General features: G+C 37.8%; 2 protein-coding genes and 2 non-coding genes across 5 annotated transcripts; 1 reads left to right on the top strand and 3 right to left on the bottom strand.

The window, feature by feature from the left end:
- Positions 1 to 130: 130 nt before the first annotated feature.
- On the bottom strand, positions 131 to 239 carry trnal-caa (transfer RNA leucine (anticodon CAA)). The gene is made up of 2 exons: positions 202 to 239; positions 131 to 176 (listed from the first exon to the last, which is right to left on the bottom strand). It is a non-coding gene; the product is annotated as a tRNA-Leu (tRNA).
- Positions 240 to 844: 605 nt separating this feature from the next.
- trnal-caa (transfer RNA leucine (anticodon CAA)) lies at positions 845 to 953 on the bottom strand. Its single transcript has 2 exons — positions 916 to 953; positions 845 to 890 (listed from the first exon to the last, which is right to left on the bottom strand). It is a non-coding gene; the product is annotated as a tRNA-Leu (tRNA).
- On the top strand, positions 944 to 4,980 carry dhrs12 (dehydrogenase/reductase (SDR family) member 12). The gene is made up of 10 exons (XM_008328357.3): positions 944 to 1,322; positions 1,973 to 2,106; positions 2,214 to 2,296; positions 2,549 to 2,641; positions 2,718 to 2,799; positions 3,269 to 3,330; positions 3,491 to 3,595; positions 4,122 to 4,212; positions 4,356 to 4,493; positions 4,630 to 4,980. Exons 1-10 carry the CDS (start codon positions 1,267 to 1,269, stop codon positions 4,740 to 4,742), a joined length of 957 nt encoding a protein of 318 aa, XP_008326579.1. The 5' UTR covers positions 944 to 1,266; the 3' UTR covers positions 4,743 to 4,980.
- A 227-nt stretch (positions 4,981 to 5,207) lies between these two features.
- On the bottom strand, positions 5,208 to 20,216 carry wdfy2 (WD repeat and FYVE domain containing 2). 2 transcript variants are annotated; one of them, XM_025063540.1, is made up of 14 exons: positions 20,145 to 20,216; positions 18,129 to 19,513; positions 17,292 to 17,543; positions 16,266 to 16,333; positions 14,694 to 14,767; positions 14,115 to 14,169; positions 13,126 to 13,276; positions 11,247 to 11,359; positions 10,583 to 10,709; positions 9,790 to 9,895; positions 8,344 to 8,445; positions 7,423 to 7,553; positions 7,204 to 7,312; positions 6,915 to 6,944 (listed from the first exon to the last, which is right to left on the bottom strand). In XM_025063540.1, exons 3-14 carry the CDS (start codon positions 17,426 to 17,428, stop codon positions 6,915 to 6,917), a joined length of 1,203 nt encoding a protein of 400 aa, XP_024919308.1. In that variant the 5' UTR covers positions 17,429 to 17,543; positions 18,129 to 19,513; positions 20,145 to 20,216. The 2 variants fall into 2 exon arrangements, with proteins under 2 accessions (XP_008326572.1, XP_024919308.1); XM_008328350.3 differs by lacking the exons at positions 18,129 to 19,513; positions 20,145 to 20,216 and having other exon boundaries at positions 5,208 to 6,944; positions 17,292 to 17,428.
- Positions 20,217 to 21,730: the final 1,514 nt, after the last annotated feature.

The raw sequence follows: 21,730 nt of genomic DNA, 5'->3' as shown, positions 1-21,730 counted from the left end.
ATATAAATATTAAAATTGACACCTATATTCTATATTCTACGGTGAATTGTCATTAAATACAAACGTATTATAAACCACGAAACAAAAGTAAAAGTGTAAAAGGGGGAATAAAACTAAATGAAAAATATCTTGTCAGAAGTGGGATTCGAACCCACGCCTCCATTCGGAGACCAGAAATCCCGTTTACAGGAAGGGTGAAACCTTGAGTCTGGCGCCTTAGACCGCTCGGCCATCCTGACAAGGGCGATCAAACCATTGACACAGATGGTTTGATTAGTAATCAAAGACGACTGCAGCCTTTAAAGTTGTTTTTTTTACATTGACCTGGTTCAATAACCAAACAAGTTAGGTCATATATCATGCCATATATTTATATATACAATTCACTGAGGGGAGTTTAGGACCTATGCTGTCAACTTTTGAGTAGTTATCAAACAGCTAACAAAATACTGAATAAAAAGTCAGAAAAACGACAGTGTTAATAATAACAACACGACAACTGAATTTCAATTTCGATTATAGTTTGTTTAGTTTTCTTCCGTCGGCAGTGGCCGAGGCCCACGGCCGTATCATGCTGGACACGCGTGATCGTATCTGATCTCCGATAGACAAAGTTAGGCCTGCTTAGTACTTGAATAGGAGACCGCCGAGACTCACAATGCTGTTAACGTTTTACTGGTCATATTTATGACCAGCAGGAGGTACTGGTGTTGCAGTTATTTGAAGAAAGAACGTATTACGTATTTCAGGATACTGGCAACGTAGAACTACGTGAAGTAGTTACACAATTAATTTTGATAACGATTCGTGCTAGTTTCAACAGTTTGGGTACCAAAAGTTGTTCTGTCAGAAGTGGGATTCGAACCCACGCCTCCATTCGGAGACCAGAAGTCCCGTTTGCAGGAAGGGTGAAACCTTGAGTCTGGCGCCTTAGACCACTCGGCCATCCTGACAAGCGTGTAACCGAGGCGTAAAACATGTATATAATGTTAGCATGATTATATAGGTCGCTCTTGAGTTTCTTTTGTGATATTTTGGCATTGTGATATAAACGTCTGCCATGTTTTTGATATAGTTCCTAAATGGTGTTGTTATAAAGACATCCGTTTTCTTCCTTTATTTCCGGTGGTCGCCCACGTGACTCCCCGCCCATGTTACTACATAACGAGCCTCAGACATTCTTATGAAATAGCATTACAGAGGTTATTTTACTAAGGAAGCAGTTGCTGCAGCTCCAAACAGAAAATCGTTTAGATGTGAATAAAAATGTCAATTTACAGGAACGCTGTGTGGTTTGTGAAGGGACTGCAGGAGTACACGAAGTAAGTCGAGCTTCGAGTGTCCTTCTATGTTTATGCTTGAAAACCCTTCGCTCTTCTTCGGTACCGTCGTTGTTAAAGATTTAAACTACAATGTTAATCTCTGCAGCTGCAGCCTCACGTGTGTATGTCATTGCCGAATGAAATGTTGTGTTTCTCTTAATATTATAGGGCTTTTATACGAATTGGCTTTTTGTTAAAAGTAGTTTATTATATATTGCATGGTAATATTTTTTTAAATCACGAATACCATGATCTAAATCGTTGTATTACCTAAATAGAGCAAGTAATACATATGACATATATATGACAGTGATAAACAGTATAATATACGTAGTTATGTGTATTCATAGAATAGAAAAAATATATAAATCCCTGCAGAGACGTAGTATATATTCGTATTATTTTATTGAATTGAATTGTAAAATACAATGACAAAAATTTACCAACGAAGCTTAGTCAAAATAATTTTCACGATATAGGCAGTTGTCAAAATGCACCCCAGGTCAAAATAAATAAAAGTTTTGTCAGGAAGTACACTGAGAATGATATGATATTGCAAAACTAAGGGAGAACACCGTGAAGTAAGTGAGAAATCTGTCTTTAATATCTGTGAAGACACAAGTGAATGACTTAACCTTTGTTTCTGACAGGAGTGGTTATGAAGCAGCAGCAAAGCACTTCACTCCAGGAGACCTGGAAGTGAACCTGAGTGGGAGGTCCTTCATGATCACAGGAGCAAACAGTGGGATTGGAAAAGCCACGGCGCAGGAAATCGCCAACAGAGGTCAGTGTTGAGTTTATTTAGCTCTTCTTGGAGCTCATAGTTCGAATGGCTGAAATTGCAACTAATGTGTGAAGATTTACAGTTTGTTTGTTTTTTGATTCGTATAGGGGGCGTCGTCCACATGGTTTGTCGAAATAAAGGTCGTGCAGAAGCAGCCAAAGAGGAAATTGTAGAGCAGAGTAAAAATGAGGTAAGTTGTCTAATGAGTACGTTTTCTTTGACTTTAGTCGTCTTAAACATGCATGTGATTTTGCTTATTTCGGCTATATGTTTACAATTAAACATAAAACCTTGTAATGTTACGTTATATGTTAGTTCCCTTGTATTTTGTTACATTCGAAAAACATTAAACATTACATTAACTTATCCAGTCTATTGCCTAGTTATTGTTAATTCACTTTACATTTCATTTTACTGTATTTATTAACTTTATTTTCCACAGAATGTTTACGTCCATATTGTTGACATGTCAAGTGCCAGACAAGTTTGGGAATTTGTTCAGAAGTTCACTGAGACCCACACAGTCCATGTTCTGGTGAGGGTCTTTTTTGTGTTTTTTATTTTCTTTTTTATCTTTACATTTTAATTAATCACATGTTTGTCTTCATCAGATCAACAATGCGGGCTGCATGGTGAACCAGAGGGAGGTCACTGAGGAAGGTCTAGAGAAGAACTTTGCAACAAATACACTTGGTAATGAAAAAATAAAAAGTTCAAGATCATTTTTAAAACATTCTGACTTTGACAAAAAATTCAATTGCATTTGATTAGAGTTTTAAATTAATCAAAATCCGCTTCGCAGAGACTGTCGTCTACAACAACCAAATGTGTGTGTATATTCACTAAGACAATCACTAACTTTATTACACCTTTCATCTTTTTTCACTAAGCTAACCTTTAACTACAGTCTCATTTCACGTTATTTATTTTAGCTAACATTTACTATCAAAGAGTCTGTTATTTAGTTGAACAGAAATCACTCTGTATCTTTGTCTGCATATGTGTATATATACTGTATAATGATACACTGTTACAACAGAATCATATAATTATCTATTACATTATTTTATACTTGGTTACATAAATAACCAGTGGAGATTTCCATACTTTGCAGACAGTAAAGCATAGTTTCACGGTTCTATGTTCTTACTTTTATTTCCAGGTACATACATTCTCACCACAGCACTGGTTGACGCATTAAAGAAGGTTGAAGAGCCAAGAGTGGTGGGTGAATTCAGAAAAGGTTGAAAAATAATCCTTATTCATATGAAAACTGTTTGTTCTTCTAATGGACCAACTCTAAATTTTCTCAGGTCATATGATTGTGTGGTTGTGGTTGATGACGGTGTTTAGAGGTACATTTTAACTCCACGTCTCTTCATAGATCACTGTGTCATCTGGAGGGATGTTAACGCAGAAGCTGAATGTCGATGATCTCCAGTTTGAGAAGGGGACATTTGACGGCACCATGGTCTATGCACAGAACAAAGTAAAGGGTTTACTGCAGTGAGGAATCACAGCTGGATATTTCTAAGCCAAAATAGGATGAAATTAAGATGCAGGTTAAAATAAAGGAAGACATAGATGTCTAAATTATACCAAAAAAGTAGTAATAGTGGTAGTAAACAGAAAGTAGCAAAAACACAATAACACAATAAGTTAAAAAAATGTTTATAACTGAATTAATGTGTCCAGCATATAAACTAAACTAACCAAATTCAAAGTTGTATATTGTGTAGTTGTTGCTGATAAAGGGACAAGCCAAAAGGAAACAAAGAAGATATAGTGTAGTTGTGAAAGTCTAAATAAAAAGTAAAATTCTACAGGAATTGTTAAAAGCCTAGATAAAGCTAGATAAAGTCTTTTACTTGAAGTTCTTTCAACAACCGCTGATTAAATTGTGCTGCAAAAAAAAAACAACAACAAAAAAAAAACACCACAAATGTTAGTAGTTTAGTAGAAAACATTTATCTCCTGGTGATTGTTTCTTATTGTTTCTTTACTTCTTGTGACAGAGACAGCAGGTGATCCTAACACAGAGATGGGCTTCACAACACAAAGAGATCCAATTCTCCTCCATGCACCCCGGCTGGGCCGACACACCTGGTAAACTAGAGAACAGTCCTTGATGGTTTCTGCTCTTTGCTGTAGATTCAGGAGTAACGTTACGTTCGATTGGAAAAACAATTCTGCCTCCTTTTGTGTCATAACAGTTCCTGTCATTTAGGAAACCTTGTCTCTCTCTGCAGCCGTCCAGTTGTCCATGCCATCCTTCCATGCTAAGATGAAGAACAGGCTGAGGACAGAGGCCATGGGAGCAGACACTGCTGTCTGGCTGGCTGTGTCTCCCTCTGCTGTCAAGCAGAAGAGTGGACTTTTCTTCCAGGGTCAGAGACAAATATATTCAGTCTTTTTGTGACTTTATTTCACATCATTATATTTTAACTTCCATCAAAACAGCAAAGGTAGAAATTGGATTTGAGTGGAGAAAATCAGTGATTTATTCTGGTTTTTTTTCTCCAGATCGTCAGGCAGTGTCGACTCACCTGCCTCTGGCCTCCAGCAGGTCAACTCCTCAGGAGGAGGAGAGACTTTTGGCTGTGCTGGAGGAGCTGGCCCTTAAATTTAAACCTTAACACATCTGCAGATGCTGCAAACCCGCCCTGATGAACTAAGAATAATACTACTGATGTTTACAGGACTATTTGAACAGATCCAGTGTGTACACGTTTAGATAGTTTTTAACTAACCACTCTTTTTTGCAACTTTGAAGATGAAACTGTAGTTGACGTTATGACGATAGTCAAATGTTTAACACTAAGTGTAGATTTATGTTAAATATATTCATTATAATAAATGTACCAAAATTGTTTATTCATTCTTTTATTTCAGCATAAAAGGCACATAACCATATATTTGAAGGCTTTTTTTAATGTATAATTCATTTTTGGAAAACTATTTTAAGACTTTAAACAATTAGTATGATTAGTATAGTATATTATTTTAGGCTTGCTTGAAAATTTTTGACTGAAATTAGATTTCACGAGCAAACACCCATGAAACCAAAACACCAAAGTATATAAAGACTCGACACACGGTCAAATACCTGCTGCTTTAATAAACAACAACTGTTACAAACACGTTCACAAACACGTTCAATACTGGCCTCTTGTTTTCAGACTTAAATCTGTATTAATTTATTAATCTTTAGTCACATACTGAGGATAACTGGCGCGCCTTTCAGACGGTTCACCAGTATTACGTTGAGGTTTGTATGAGAATACTTCAGGCGGCCATATTTGAAACCAGTAGCTTGTTTGTAAGTGGACCTAAAATCGGTAACAAAAGTAAACCGATTAAAGTTCAGGTTTTGCTTAAACATTTTAGAATCACGTACCTCTTTGAGTTTCTTTAAATGTTACAACTAAACTTAACATATTTGAATTATCAACTGTTTCAATAAAATAAACTTAAGTAAATTTGATAGTTGTAACACAAATTCTATGATAATAACAATTATATTCACAGCATCGGTTTGAAGTACACGTTCCTCGTCCGACTCATTTATTCCAGTGTCTTGACTTGAGTTATAAAAAAGCGAAATGACATCCTTTTTTAAATGTTTGCGTTACAGCTGAACTGATCCCCGCGGCAAGCAATCCCATCATGCACTTGCTGCTGATCTGCTCATCAGCACCATCTACAGACCACAAGGTCTACAGCTGAGGACAGTAAGCAATTTGCAGGAGACAGCTAAAGCGTTTCATGCTTTTCAGCGGAATTAAAAGTATTTTCTACTCAAATGGAGGGGTGTATTCCAAGAAGAGAGTACCAGTATATTTGATACTAGACATCACACTAGGCCTAAAAAACATTTTTGCATTTTGTCCAGTGTTATTGGATATTTGGTTGCAGTAAAGCTCAAAAATTCAAGTTAAAACTTAAACAAGGACAAAAAACAAGCACTTAGATTTACAGTTGTACCAACAGTTAACGTAAACATTCACCTTCTCCTCAAACTGCAAAAGATATTGTAGTGGTCACAAACCAGGACTTCTTGTTGAGATGTGTCTACTTTGTGCCTGGTTCTCTAGAATTCTCTAGGCGTTTTTATATTGTAAGATATTATAAATAGGAGTTGATGTTTAACCCTTTTAGTGCAGTGAAAATAAGTCATGCAGTGGATATGTAGGGTGATCTCACGATGAACTGTCTTCACTTTGCCTTAATAACTTACAGCTGTATCAACAGAGTTACAAACACTAGGGACAAAAACATTTGCATCAACAACAACAAACGCAGCTTTTTAAACAGGTTTAAACATTTTTTCTTTGTAGTTGAAAAACTGCTGTGAATGATAGAGATGGATGAATGATATAATCTTTCACATCTGAACCTTGGTGATGAAGATCATGGTGTCAGTCACTCATGTTGTGAACAACTACACATCCTCAAAAAAATGTTCCACACTGATAAGTGGACAGGAATGCAGAGAAAGTGAGCAAACACTGTGAGTCAGTTTCTCACAAAAGTCAAACATCTCACTGTCACACACACACACACACGTAGCAGCGTTCACACTAAACAAACATCCGCAGCAGTCTTTGACCTCGGTTCCCACCCAGGCCTGTTTCCCAGGATACACTGGTCTCTGTAGTCTTCACTGCAGCAGCCACTGCTTGTTATCAAATAATTGAAATGTAATTCACAAAGTGAAGAATGACCTTCTCTCAGATGTGGTTGCTGCTGTTCAACTGTGATTGTTTGGTGAACAGAAGTCAGTCCTGACCGATGTGCGTCCACAGACCTCAGGACACCACAGGCGTCATGTCCCACAGCTGTGGACAAGCAGATCACACAGAAACTATGGCGATGGAGTTTATTTACACACATCTCTACCAATCAATAAGACATTTGAGCAGCATTTTTTAAAAAGTTGCAACATTTTAATTTGTAACTAGTAACAAACTCACAAAATAAGATTGAAAGATCTGTAATTATATTATAAATAGGAGTCAATTCAAACCCTTGGTAAACTCTGATCCCACATCTGTTTCTATCTGCTTTCAGTGGAAATACAAGCATTTGCTCTCTGACCTTGATGACCTTGTCTGAGCCAGAGGTGAGCAGGTTTCCAGTGGTGGGCTCGTAGTGCATGTAAACAATGTTGTGCTTGCTGTCGTGAAAGGTGGCGGTGGGTGCTCGGCTGGAACATGACACAGAAGGAGACGAGGTTGGTTATTTCACAGCGAGTGGCGGTGTCAGCAGCACAGAGGTGGAGTATGTGACAGACAACAGAGCAGCTTTGTTACTCACTCCTCGTCGGTGATGGACTCGTGGCAGCTGTCACACACGCGCACCTCGAACTCGAAGCCCATGAGGGGGATGGTGGAGCGTTTGGACGAGCACTTGCCACACACAGCCTGGCCACACTTCCTACAGTGGTGCTGGAGAACACGGAGAGAACGCAGCACCCACAGACTATAATTCTATACTCGCAAATATTTAAAGTTGTATGGGAAAAAAATGACTACACACTTGTTTTTCCAAACAAATATGTAAGTTAACACTTAACTGTGACCATCAGTTTGAGTAAAACTCAAAAGGTCAACATGTGATTAAATCAATGATTCAAAGTCAATAAAGCTCTGGAAAGTTCAGACTTTGTTGACATTGGACTTTTGGCCTGCTGTTTGTTTGTTAAAGAGAATTCCATCATTAAAAACAAAAATATCTTACTGTGTCATTTGGTTCCTCCTACAGAAAGTTCCTAGAACCGCTGCACAGTGGAAAATCTGCCACTGATTCAGTGAACTTTTAGTAGCACAATAACCACAAGGTAACAACTGAGGTAATTAAACAGCCAGTGATATTTCCTCTGCTTTTATGGTGGTGTTTGTTTTAGCTCACATCTAAAGTGGATCTGTTCGGGTTTTTTTATATAGACTAAATTGAACTGATTTGTGTCATGTTGTTACAGAGTGGCATCAACAAGATAAATATTGAATGGACAGATTCTAGATTTGTTAAAGAAGAGTTTGTTCCACCCATTAAAGCTCAATCAACCTTAAGGATAGACAATACAGTACAGCAGTTGATAGTCCATATAAGTGGGTAATGTATAGAACTGACAGCTTGACTGTCTGATAGCTTTGTTGTAGGGCGAAAAAATGTTTTCAACGGGAGTTAATCAAAGTTTCAAATCAGGAACTTCTTACACACATTCTACCTCCCTACCTGTCGCAGGCCAATCTTCTTACTATCCCACATTTGTTTGAAGTTCCAGAAGAATGGCTGCTCACACTTCTGACAGGAGTCACTGTCCAGCCACTCTGGGGTCTGCAGGAGAACAAAGTTATTCAGTTGGAGTTTATTAGCCTCTTTGGCTCATCAGCTCCCTGCAAGATGGTATTTGATGTTTGAGAATGGACTAAATGAACATGACTGTGCCGAATGTAAAAATATTGATATATTAAATGGACCTGTATAATATGTAAATAGTGCAAAGGTCAGAGGTCAGAAGTCAGAAATGCTCACAGCAAAACAACCAAGTACAATTGCCTTCTTCACCTGAATATCAGGTGTGCATTCTTTACGTTGCATCACTGTAGGTGACTGAGTGTGGCATAGATCATTATTATTATTATTTTGTGTTGGAATTGGTCATTGCCTGCATGTAGAAATACTGTATGTCACTCCTTATAAATCCATGCCCATCTTTGTACCCAGATAACCAAGATACAGACCACTTCCATGCAGACCACAGGGACCTGCAGCTCGGGGATACATATCATCCTAAAACACACTCTTTTAATAACTTTGCATTAGATGCCCCCAACAGCACACACTGTAGAAGGGAGTAACTGAGGTTAATGAGCTGTGACAAAGCCCCAGTCTTCCTGGCTGTTAGGAAACAGGATATGGGTCATCCTGAGAAGTCTGCGCTGCCTCGGATTTCACTGCACTTTATAAATTCAAGTTTCTGATACTGCAGGAAATAAAAAAAACAAATAAACACTAGAAACCACCCTGTAACTCTACACACAACAAGGAATTTTATAAATACTATCCTTAAACTGCAACACCTTTGGGCTATGAGTTAATAAAAACAGCACCCTGAGAATTTCACTTAATGTTCACCTTTTGGGATCTGAGCTTCGAAACAACAAATGAGTGAGAAAATAAAACCTCAGAACCAGCTCTGAGTCAAACACTGGAGACAGAAGCTCGAGAGAATGACGCAGAGGAAGAGTCAAAGTGACTCAGGGTAAATACGGAAGAAGTCTGGTCCTAACTCACTTTGGCAGAACACAGAGGGGAGGATACAGAGGTGAGATTACACAGACTCCTGAGTAACTGGATATCACAGTGATCATCTTCTGTGCAATTCTTCAGGGCAGAAGTCAAAACAAGTACCAGATACAAAAATCCTGCACGTGAAGAAAGCATGTATTGGCTTGAAATGCAATCTCAGTTATATCCCAAAACCAATCTCAAGTATCAGACTGCCTTTTAAGACTTGCCACATTTTCACATTAAAACACCTGCTTTATTGCTCTTGACCAGAACCATTGCACCAGAATTTTAAAAAAATCCCTTTTTTTCATAGTTTTTTTCTTTCATTTTGGTTCCATCAACATTTACAGATTACATTCACACTAGTGAGTATTTGTTCTCTTGCACCTCTTGTCGTTTTACGTCCATGTTCCAGATGACGATTCCTCCATCTGAGCTGCAGGAGATGAGCTGACGAGTGTGTGAGGCGTAACACAGGCCCTGCACCTTGTCACTGTAAGAATAATGCACAAGTCACAACAAATAAACAAATAAGAAGCTTTAAAAAAAATACACCACAGAGATGGCATCATCATCAAGTCTTTCATATAATCCACTGTGTTTTTAAATCATTTTAAAATGAGTGGTGGTTTTAAAATTTATCCATAATTTATTATTTATAAGCGTTGTTAATGTTGTTTTGTTTTCTGCCTGGTGAGCCAAAGGCGATCCACCCTGGATGGACAATAAATATCTAATTTAATGTAATGTAATCCAATCTAATCTAATTTAGAATATACAGATACAGTATTTTCATTAATAAACATGTCAACACATTGCAGTACCAAAATCATAAAAGAATTTAAATGAGCAACAAAGGTTAAACGAGGTTTTCAGTTATGTGAATACCGGTTAGTTCAAAGTTATTTGTCATGAGGTACACTGCTTATATTAAATTGAATTTTACTGGTTTTAAAAACGAATTTTGCCCCAGTTTATTTTTTTGTCTTAGCTCAAAGACAAAGACCAAAGAGCACACAGCACCATAGCATTCAAACGCTCCAAGTGAGGGAGGAGGTACTGTAATATAAGCTCTCCATTTAGAAGTACTTCTACCTATACCACATCAGATTAATGGTAATGTTGATTATACAAAAGGACACAGGACTAGGATAGAAGAGAAATGTTGGACACTTCCTACTTGTGTCCTTGCAGCTCGATAGCTGTGCCTTTGCGCCCTCCAATGTCCCACATGATGATGGAGTGGTCTGAGCTGCCAGAGAACAGCACCCTCTGGACTGGGTCCCAGCACAGTGCTGTTACATTACCTACAGCAAACAAAGACCTTAATTGATACACGACAAGTGAAGCGAGTGAGTAAGCATCGTCTAAAAAAAGAGTAGGCTATAGGCAAAAAGTAAAGTTGAAAAATCTGACATTTCTTTTGAGATTCTATTTAATGGAACTTTCACTGCTTAGAAAAATAAATGGTCAACAACAGTGAATACAACTAGGTCCAAACTGTCGTTTTAACTGTTAAACCCCCCACTGTTGGATTTCTAGTAACAAAAGACATTTCTAATATATATTCTAACCTTCAGGGATTCAGGTTGCTCAGTAAAAAAACATGAAAAGAATCTGAAGATTATCTAATCTAATTTAATTTAATCTTATCCAGTGTTAAAGTCATTAGTCATATGATTTAAATGTGCAGTTGCTTTAACTACTGAGTCAGACAATATCAGGAAATACTGTCACGTAAATGATGACAAATGTTGATAGACGTTTGTTTCTTGTTTTGGCCCATAAACATCCCAGAACATTTTTTTAAGAATAGTCACTTATTGTGTGAGAGAGTATTGTACCAGTGTGTCCCTTAAAGGTGGTGACAAGGCCACAGCTGTCCTGCTCCAGCTTCAGGATGGTCACCTGACCAGACTGATCTCCTACAAAGGCGTGTCTGGTCTCCACATCAAATCTTGTTTGAAGTCATGGTTAAAGAATTTCACTTATCTGGTTTTAACAACACCAATATCTACTAGTATTTATGAAAGGCCGTGCATCAAAAGCTCTTTGTAGTAAAAGGTTGCAGTAAGAGAATTTCAGAGCAGTCTTGAAAGGTTTCTTGTTCTCTTCCTGGCCATTCACACTTCTCTTCTGACATTGTGTATTCATTATAGTGAGCGGAAATTGCATAGAAAAAAAAGAATATTGGCTACACAATATTATAATACAAGTGAAATCACTTATAGAAAAACAGATAGTGACTTTTTTCTTTAAAAAGGCAAGAGTAAAGAGATTTTGCCCAAACCAAGTTAAAGCTAAACAGAGAATAAAAGTGTGGGTCAGTTAAACATTGTTGGCTGTTATAGTCTCATCCAGAGCAATTGTTTTTTTTCCTTTTACCTCTTTGTAAATGGCTGTGCAAATATGACATGCAAAAACCAACCTTTGCCCAAGCAGACAGAAACTGCTCTGATATTGAACTTCAGAGCTGTTTTCTATGACTTGCATTATTTTCCACCAGTATTATGAAGAACTTGCCTTCATAAAAGTAAACTTGTAAACAAATATTGAACTGTCACCATACCATTTTGTAAAACACACACATTTTAATATATATAAACCAGACCAAACATGGATTTGTAATTATTCACGTTAGCCTAACTGATGGATATTTCTCAAAGTCAAACTAAGACACGTATAATATATGGACAAGAGCTGATACCCCCCTGTAGATATCCATTGTGTCTTTGTAGTGAAAAGGTGAACTGCTCATATGCCACAAAGACCTGTCTCCCACAAGAAGCAGAAGCAGTTAGTGTAGGACAGCTAGCATTCTTAGCATGCTCCAAATCTAAACAGTGTCAGTGTCTGGCCAAAAACATTACACTCACAAAGCATAATGTACAACACACTTTGAATTAAAATCTACAACATAAACAAAAATGCAAAGCATTTAATCTGTTACATCACAACAGATGAGCTCTATGTTACCCACTAATACTAAAAAGCTTTTACAGATCTACTGTACTGCCATTATTTAAGTAAAGTCAGCGTAATTTCTACATTTCATTGGTTACTATTATTGTATAGAGGGACGAAACTAGTGCTCCTGTTCAGCAAAACCAAAGCCTGACTTATCTGTGAATAAATGTAATGTATTTTATTCTCTTTTATTAAAAAAAAGACATATTTTTAAAAAACTACTTTAAAATAATTTTCTGTTTGTTAGATATATTTTAAAAAACATGTTTCTCCTTGCTCAAGCTTGCACATTAGGTCTGAGATGCAGTAAACCGGTAGCGTGATGACCTAAGGGCAGCCTCATTGGTATGGATCGGTGTCGATGCCATGCACTCACACTCTTTTATCTGGCCATTACAGAAAACAACTCAAACCGTTTCCTTGACAACAGCATGACTGATGCCTATTGTTAGCCTTTTCCCAACAGAACAGACAAATTGGAATCTAATCTCGATTGTACCTTTTTATATTCATACGGCTTTAGAAGGCCTGTGTTGTTCTGTGTTGTCAAAATAAAGGAACAATATAATAGTTTCAGGCACAAAGATCATTTGACACTTGACACCTTGTTCGGTTTATTTTCAGTTTATCTATGAGGTTACCGAGCACTGCAAAGGTCAAAATGTCTGCAAACAAACATAATAAAAAAAAAATTTTTTTTAAAAAAAACATAATAATAATAAAAAAAAATTACACAACAAGGACAGCGAAGGATACTGTAGACCGGAGACCCAGGCAGTGGTGCGGTACGTTCCAAGTTGCTGACCACTCTCTGAGCAGTGCCAGGTGAAGTTTTTGTCCTGCCCAGTACTGAGGAGCCACTCCATCTCCAATACAAACAGCACCACTGTCACTTTGCCCTGATGAGCTGCAAAAAACACAAACTCCATAACTGTCCGTGCACGCCGCGGGGAGATGGAATTACATAGGATGGATATCTAAGTAAACTGTAAGTTAAGGCTACTACTGAATTCTGTACAAAAAGCAGTTTAATTTTTGAGGCTTACAATTCACATTGAAGAGGCCACATATTGGACTTTAAGTTATTATAAGGTAGCAGCCATTCCTCTTTCCACTCATACTGAATTCAAAGGAAGAAATGACTTGTGTACACTTTCAGACTGTAAACACTCCTACTACTAGCTACTGAGAGTTTGAAACACACATAACTGAACAGACTTTAAAGCCAAAAACAGCCCAGAAACCGCACAGATGATATTGGACTGCATAATAATAAATACATATCATCCTGGTTTTAGATGATGATTGACTATAAAGAAAATAGGACTGAATGCTTTTGGGTATAAAGGTTCAAACTGGAGTGTGGGGTGAGGTTCACAGAACAAATTATAGCATGAATTTATTGTTTAAAAAGGCATCACTTCCAGGTTTAATTTATGGTAAAGCCAGAAAGCCTCATTATCAACACCCTTGTAAAATGGTGTAAAATATCAACTCTTTCATTTCCAATTTGTTTTTGTGTCCCTAACGTTACCTTGAACGCCACGTCATTAGCTAACCCTGGTAACCTCCTACTTTTGCTTTTAAATTTTAAATATATGCATGAACATATTACAAACAGCAGCTGATGTAGTTGTTTTTTTCTCCGTTAAGTGCAGTGATAGCAACTCACTACACTTTTAAACAAACTGCCTGTGGTTAACATTCATGCACATGCCCCCACACAGACCAACACTTCCTCTCACCCTGGTAGGTGCATGCTGGGGTAATCTTGTTGTAGTCCTCGGACAGGATGAACTCCTGAAACACAGGAAACAGAAGTAAATGTCAAAGGTCAAGACTAATGTTAGTGTGTTTTTATTTTTGTATAAATAGATAATAAAACATGAATTATCATATTTATCATACCAGCAAGTTCAAATTATTCATTTGTTCAAAATGTCTAAGAGGTTTGTACAGGCTCCAAAGTCTGACATGTGTTTTAAGATCTTCACAAAGGCTGAAAAACACTAGAAGGGTGACAGTAGAGCTTCCTCTAATGCCAGCAGCTATAAATAAAAGGTTTTTACAGAGGAAGTGTTTCACTGAATTAATACAAAATCACAACCAAAAGATTTCCTGTCACCAATGTTTAAGCTCAGAAACATACAGTCTATAATAACAATCACCATTATCAGAAAAAACAAACAATGAAAACAGTTTTTCTTATCATGATTCAATCATCGGGAGTCATCTACTGTTTCCCTAAAAGCAAATGGCTCTCAGATGAGTAGAGAGAAGAAAAGGAAGAAAAACAAAGAGGAAGGAGATGATGAGGATCTTACACAAATAACTCCAGTGTCCATCCCCACTGAAAGTCTCCTGGTCTCCGGGTTAAAGGACATACAGGAGCATGAAGCTAAAGACACAAAACAGACATGATTAATGTGATGTTTGTATTTAAATAATGTGTAATTTTCTACTTTTCACACATCTTGCAATCATATGGTATACTGAGAGTCACTACAGTTTCATCTCAGATTTTGGGAAGGGTTCTCAAACTCTGATATGCCTACGACTTGTGCAGCACAATCCAATGTATGGCGTAAAACAATGGGTTGAGGACATTAAACCATGCAGCCCATGTACTAACTTTAGAATTAATAAACTGCACAAACACTTCTGCAGTTTCCAAAATCTTACGGGTGAATTTTAGTGTCAGTGCTTGAAAAAGTCAGTGCAGGTAAAGATGACAGAAGGAGGAAATAGCAGATGAGAGGGAGCAGCAGTGTTTGGTCAGCAGAAAAGTAAATGTGTGGCAGTACGATGAATCTGTTTAACCTCCAATAATCCAAATAATTTAATACCACTATCGCTTAATAAAATAAAGAACAAACCCCATTTGTCATAATTTACAGGGTGGGTGAAAATAGAGCAGCATTGATATATATATATATATACCTGTAATTTTTTATAGGAGCAAAATGCTTATTTGTTTCTGCTTACACAAAAAGCAGCTATACATTATCATTCTTTTAGAGATCTTTAGTGTGTGACCAAATAGCTGTGAGGCTTTACTTCCATTCTGTAGTACAACCACAGACGTATGATTTACAATAATTCTGGGGGAACAAAATACTTTATAGATATTTTATGTTGACCATTAAACCATTCTGGATACTAGTGGGTGGGAGTTTTAGTGTGCAACAAAAACGAGAGGACAATGTCTCTGTAAAATCCCTACTCTTTTTATCTCTGCATCTCTTAAAATTTAAAGATTTTTTTAAAATTGGAAACTTCAGCATGGGAAACTGACATCAGAAGTCTTCCACATACAATATTTATTCTGTCATGTCATTAACGTGAGAAAAAAACCCTAAAAACAAAGGTGCCTGTAAATACCTGAAGTACATTATCTTAAATGCTTCACATATTTTTATGAGACTCTTGCAGCCTCTCCTTGTGCTACTCCTATTGTAAGCTCCACATCTTGCTGATGTGAGCAGAGGATTTCCTTCAGTTGCACAAATGGTGAAAAACAAGGACAGATAGTGTCACAGACTTGTAGCACTGCAGTGCTGAAGAGAACACAGTGAATGATCCTGCAGGAGCTTAATTACACACAGAGTCCATGAAAACCCTGTGCCTTTTCTAATACATTAACTCTATAAAGATTAATAAAGGGTGTGTGATGGGTTTTTTAGGGGGAGGGGAGGTTACAATGAACAGGAAGTAATAAATGGACGTGCAGTGAAAAAACAGGAATTCACAAAAAGGGTTGGTTCCTTGATTTGCGTGTTTGGAAAAAATAATTTCTTGCGCACATTTTTTCATGACTTGTTCACTGTATTTACAGTGTCTCTGCCCTCAGAGCTGAACGCAGTGATCAAACACAGAAAGTAAGCACAGGAACTTACATGGCATTGTGTGATGGACACTGGGCCAGTACTGGCCACTGTCTCTCTTCAGCCATACTCGAATCGCCCTGTGGATTGAAGACAAGTTTGAGATAACAACAGTGAGATTTCACAGTTTCTCAGAAAAAAAAGGTTTCTGTAAATGAGGAACATGACATTCGCATATTTGCACTTTAAATGTCTACTTCCTGTGACTATGGTAGAACTCACAATTAAAAGCACCGCATAATTATACTTATATGTATGTATGTGTATGCTAGTATCAATGGATGGATGGTAACACTAAAGTTCTATTAAAATATATACTTTTGAAAAATATTCCGAACAGCAGAAGCCAGTGTATATCAGTGATAGCTGTGACTAGAAACCTTGTAACATAAACATTAACTTTTTTGCTTGGATTAGCTGCACCAGTTAACCACTGAGTTAAAAGTGACTGTTGCAGCAAATGTTGCAGCTATGTGAAAACATAGGTTAGGACATTTTGTGCAGGACAAATTTACTATGAAACAGTGCATTTGAGATTTTAGTTATGCTTCCAATTGCAGAGGAGACGTTGAAACTACATACTCGGTGTTAAAAAAAAATTACACATCTTCTATATTTGGACATGGTCAAACCAGACGTCGACACGACTGCAAATGTACCTTTGTTCAAAACTATAAAAATGTCATCGTGTTAAAGTAACAGAGAGAAAGACATAGACAAACAGAGAGAAACTGGTATGTGGAAAAACTAGAAGAATAAGACCATAGAAAAAGAGTTGCCCTAAGGCTTAAAAACTCAATATTGGTTCAGAGCAACAGCAGAACGTGCTGAAAACATCACGGCGAGGAAAAAACGTATAATTGAAAGAAACCTATGTTCAATTACACTATCTACGATAAATATAATAGAATGAAGGTAGATGTAACGTGCAATGTGCTCAGACGGCTCTAAACTGATACCTGACAAGCTTTACATACACCCCAGTCATTCAGAGGTCGGTTAAAATCGCTGGACACAATTGGAATTTTAAGGCTGTACCTGTCCTCAGACAAACTGATAACGCCGTCTTCCTTGGGGATGATCATCGCCGTGCTCACAACCTCCTGGAAAGCTTCGATTTTGCTCAGTAGACATGGCTTCCGAGCCTGCGGCTGGGGCTGGATTTCTGCCGCCATGTGTCGGTTCTGCACAAACCTCCGTGAACGAGCTCAACTCCGGGGAGCATAACCCACTTTTGCTCGTTCTGAAGGCTAAGGATAGCAGAGCTACGGTTGCTCAAGCCGGGGTTCACTGTCAGACAGTCAGCAGAAACATACACACACCGTGTTGTGACGGCGGCCGTCAGCTGACAACACACACGCTATGAAACAGAATTGCGCCGCTATTCTTGTCAGGTCTCTGCTTAGACATCGACTAGTTTACACACACAACACTCAGAACTACTAAATACATACACCACTAAGTTATCGATTCAACTCCAAATCACAAAAGATAGGGCTCTAGTCCATATAAGCAGCAAAACTCCCACCAAGGTAATAGAAGCAGGCACGAACACACACCGTACGTATGGCTTTAGGGGTTTGTACGTCATCAACGTCACCGCCATATTGGATTTGGCGTGTAAACAAATCCCAAAGATTTTCTTTTTCGCTTAAAACTTTACAGTAATCAAGTCAATTGTAGTCTAAATAATTATTTTACCCTATTTAAGATCTTAAATGGAAATGGAAAAATGTTTAAAAAATACAGTTGCTTTTTTAATGTAAATACGTTGCAACTAAATTATAAGATGACGATAGGTAATTACACTAACAAATTGGTTGGTTGTTACATTCATTTAAATTTCCATTAATACGTAAAAACTCAAAGACTTACCTTGTGCAGTTATAATAGCCTCCAGATGAGTTACTTGTTAGTTGGGGGGTCAGGCCATGTCCAGCACTGATCTCCTCTGGTACAGGCTGCATGGTCTCACTTTCACTTCCTGTACCAGATGCCTGAACTACGCCAGAATCTGCATCACTTACATCTTCCTCCTCTTCAACATTACTGTTAGGTTCAATGTTTTGTGCACCACATCGCTCTTGTTCTCTTTCTACTCTTGTTGATTTCACAGGTGTTCTCTGCCTGATCTGACTGGGAAACACAGGTCGGTTCACAGGAAGGTATGGTACTCTTTCTGTTTCCACTTCTCGGGTTATGAGTCTGTAACCTTTTCAACACAACTAGGACAACCATATTGTCGGTCTGGGCTTTGGTTGAGTGTGGGCACACCGACAGGATTGTTCTGCCGTCCTTTTGGCTGTGAGAACTACTTTAGTCAGAGCATCAACATTTGAACTTAGTTCTTCTATCATCTTATTTTTAGTCTTTGTTTTCGAGTTTGTTGTCTTTTCAGTGTCTTGATCCGTCTCGAGTTGAGCAGTGTGAGCATGTGTTACCTTTTGGCGAGGATTATACCCCAGTCGTCGCTGTCGCTCACTCTCTTCACTGGATACTTTATTCACCTGTCGTATTAGTGCTTCATCTGATACAGCACAGTCAGAAAGGTGAGGCTTGAGTTAATTACGAATGTCACTGTACTTGGGGAGGAGACCTTGATGAATAGTACATAAACACATTCTGAACTGTGCGGGACTCATACTCAATGTCGATGTTATCTTGTCTGGAAGCAAACATGACTTTCTGTTTCAATCCTATCACCCTATATAGAAACTGTTGGGGACTCTCCTGTTCATGTTGTTTTGTGCTCATTAACTTCTGAAATAACTCACTTCCACTGTTTTCACTCATGTGTGACCGCACAAAACTCCTGAGCTCATTGAGGGTTAAGTCGTCCTTGTTAATCAGTATGTCCTTAATCTGTCCTGGCTTGATGATGCGGAGGACACCTTTGGTATGATTTCAGTCTCTGTATACTTTGCCAACAGTCCCTCTTCTTTCTTTATCTTCACACTTAACCTTTTCTTTCAGTGTCCTCTATGCTGCCCCCTTCTCTTAGCAGTGTTTCACAGTGCTACAACCTTGAGCCAGCAGTGATGCACTCCTCCAGCTTGGGGTCCTCTCGCACTCTGTGGTCCCGTTTCCACCTCAGTCATACACCTGCCGCTCCACCTCGTAAATCCTGTGATGTCTGCCTTGGGTTCGTGGATTAGAAGATCTGCATCACCTCACATATGACGCTGATCCCAGCGGTGCCTCCAAAATTCTGTTACAAGCCTCAAGATGAGTTACTTGTTCACAGATGTATCTTTACTAACCTGTTTACACAAGAAAAGAAGAGACAAAGTCATCGGTTGCGTTCTCCAGAGCAGGCTATTAGCTGTCTTTACTATCAGAATCAACTCTTCTTGTGCTCAATTCCACCATTCATAATGTTCTTCAGCCATCATGCTCCACAAATACACAAAATAAATGCTAACTGCATATATCAGTTTTCCAACATAAAATGAAATAAACAATTGTGTCCCCAAAGTCATATTATTACTATTTCAACCAGCTATATACTGTTTTACTTGTGCTTTTAACACTATTTAGTTTTTAACCATACCACTGCCTGTTTTAACACATTTTTCATAATATAAACTATCATGTAAACTACACATCAACGTCCGATTTTAACCTGAATTAGTAACTTGAGCATAAACATTCAGATATCTTGCATAAAACGAAATGACAATAAATGCACAGGAGCCACACAAATACAAATGAAAATATCGACAGACCGCCATTTTCTATAGTTGTCCTCTTCGCGGGAAAACGGGACTACTTCTACTTCACTTCTCACGGTTTACAACGTAATATCTTTATTAACAGACTTCATTTGTACATACAAAAGGGTTTTAACAGTCCTTATACATCAATTGCGGTCAGTTAACGCACTTTACTAACCTGTTTACACAGTAAATAAAGAGACAAAGTCACCGGTTCATAGCAGGCTATTAGCTGTCTGAGGAACGTCAGCCTGACGTCGCAAATTAAAATTAGCGCTCGCTTTAGAGGACACTCCCCCTCGCGGTACAGTTACAGACCTACACTCTGCTGACATTTATAGAAAACATTACATCTGCCTCAATTCTCATCCAAGACATGTAAAACACAATAATTCACAAATGTGTGACCACAAACATCCTCACTAGATAATAATTAGTAATTATTTTCTATGTTTATGTTCTTTCTATGTTGAGTGATGAATCATCACTCTGGTCTGTTACTAAGGAAAGTAGAACGCCGTTTAATAACTCAAGAAAACGTAACTTTAACAAAACCGTGTTCATTTTTATATGTATATATCTTTCCTGTATGGCTTTATTCTTAATGATACGAGCTACAATACAAGATGCCAACATTGAGATCCATACTTGAGAATTGTATGTAACAGGACATGTGTGCCGTGGCTCCCTCTACAGGCTTATGACTTGACACAATAGTTACTTCTAATAGTATATAAAGCTTTGACCACTTCTTTGCAGAGACTAAACATAGTTTTGAGGATATTATTTAGTTCTCTAAAGAATATTATACAAATATCTTCATAAGCTGTTATTAAAAATAATAGGTTCTAAAATGATAATAAACGGTATTGTTCTTAGCCCACTGTAAGCAAATTACTTCCTAGAATACAGTGAATATCTGGCCCCTTGATGTTAAACACAAACAACTTGTCAAAGTTTATTTTTGGTAACTTTACAAATCGTCACTGGAGTGCCAAAGATAGTAACAGTGGATGGGAATTTATAGTTGTGAAGTGTCCGTAACAACAAAACGTCAAGACGTCCGGTTATGACTTTCAGAGTTAAATCCATTGGCTGTTATATTGCATACTTTTGCTAAGTTAGAATTCAAGAAAGTAAAAGGTGTATATTATTATTACGAAATACATTCCAATATTATCTGTGAATGATAAAGTAGTGGGTCAACGTCAAGAAATGCAATAATATTGTAAAACACTTCAAATCCCTCCTAATAGTTTAGATCAAGGCTGGTCATGTTATCAGTTACTCTGTGGTAAAGTCCAGATAAAGTAGCTTTATTTTTCGTTTCAATTATATTGCTATTAAAACACACAAAGGAGAGTCTCGGTGCATTTTTCTTAAACAGGTGCGACCAAAATTTAAGCTTTTATTGTGAAAACATCGTGAACGTTCCACGGGAAAATGAAATTTTGTGCGACTTGCCACAGTGAACTCTTGTCAAACAAGACGCAGTAGACCTTCCTACTGTTCCCTGTTAGAAGCTGCCGGATGGTTCCTTCTTATTTTTACGGAAGTGATGATATTTTCCAAGGCGTTACATTATGCAAATTGCATTGCACAATCGTGCACGTCTGCTCTGGTGTCATGTGTCATTGGGAACAGATCAGTTAAGGCATATAAATACTCTTTAGTTTAAAATAATGTTTACATTTTCTGTTCACTTCTTCTTGTAATATGAAATAAGGAAAGTGAAATATCCGGAGCCATATTTCAGGTGCAATA

This window comes from Cynoglossus semilaevis, chromosome 16 (genome assembly GCF_000523025.1).
Source record: "Cynoglossus semilaevis isolate Cse_v1.0 chromosome 16, Cse_v1.0, whole genome shotgun sequence".
Classification (NCBI taxonomy): Eukaryota; Metazoa; Chordata; class Actinopteri; order Pleuronectiformes; family Cynoglossidae; genus Cynoglossus; species Cynoglossus semilaevis.
This window is presented reverse-complemented; position numbering and strand designations above follow the sequence as displayed.

Excerpts from the sequence above, each read along its gene's own strand:
- dhrs12 (XM_008328357.3), top strand. The coding sequence starts at position 1,267 with ATGTCAATTTACAGGAACGCTGTGTGGTTTGTGAAGGGACTGCAGGAG. Across the intron at positions 3,331-3,490 it reads AGGTTGAAGAGCCAAGAGTG|ATCACTGTGTCATCTGGAGG; the intron begins GTGGGTGAATTC and ends GTCTCTTCATAG. Across the intron at positions 4,213-4,355 it reads CGGCTGGGCCGACACACCTG|CCGTCCAGTTGTCCATGCCA; the intron begins GTAAACTAGAGA and ends CTCTCTCTGCAG.
- wdfy2 (XM_025063540.1), bottom strand. The coding sequence starts at position 17,428 with ATGGCGGCAGAAATCCAGCCCCAGCCGCAGGCTCGGAAGCCATGTCTA. Across the intron at positions 9,896-10,582 it reads ATCGAGCTGCAAGGACACAA|TGACAAGGTGCAGGGCCTGT; the intron begins GTAGGAAGTGTC and ends TTATTCTTACAG. Across the intron at positions 7,554-8,343 it reads AGAAGATTGGCCTGCGACAG|CACCACTGTAGGAAGTGTGG; the intron begins GTAGGGAGGTAG and ends CGTGTTCTCCAG.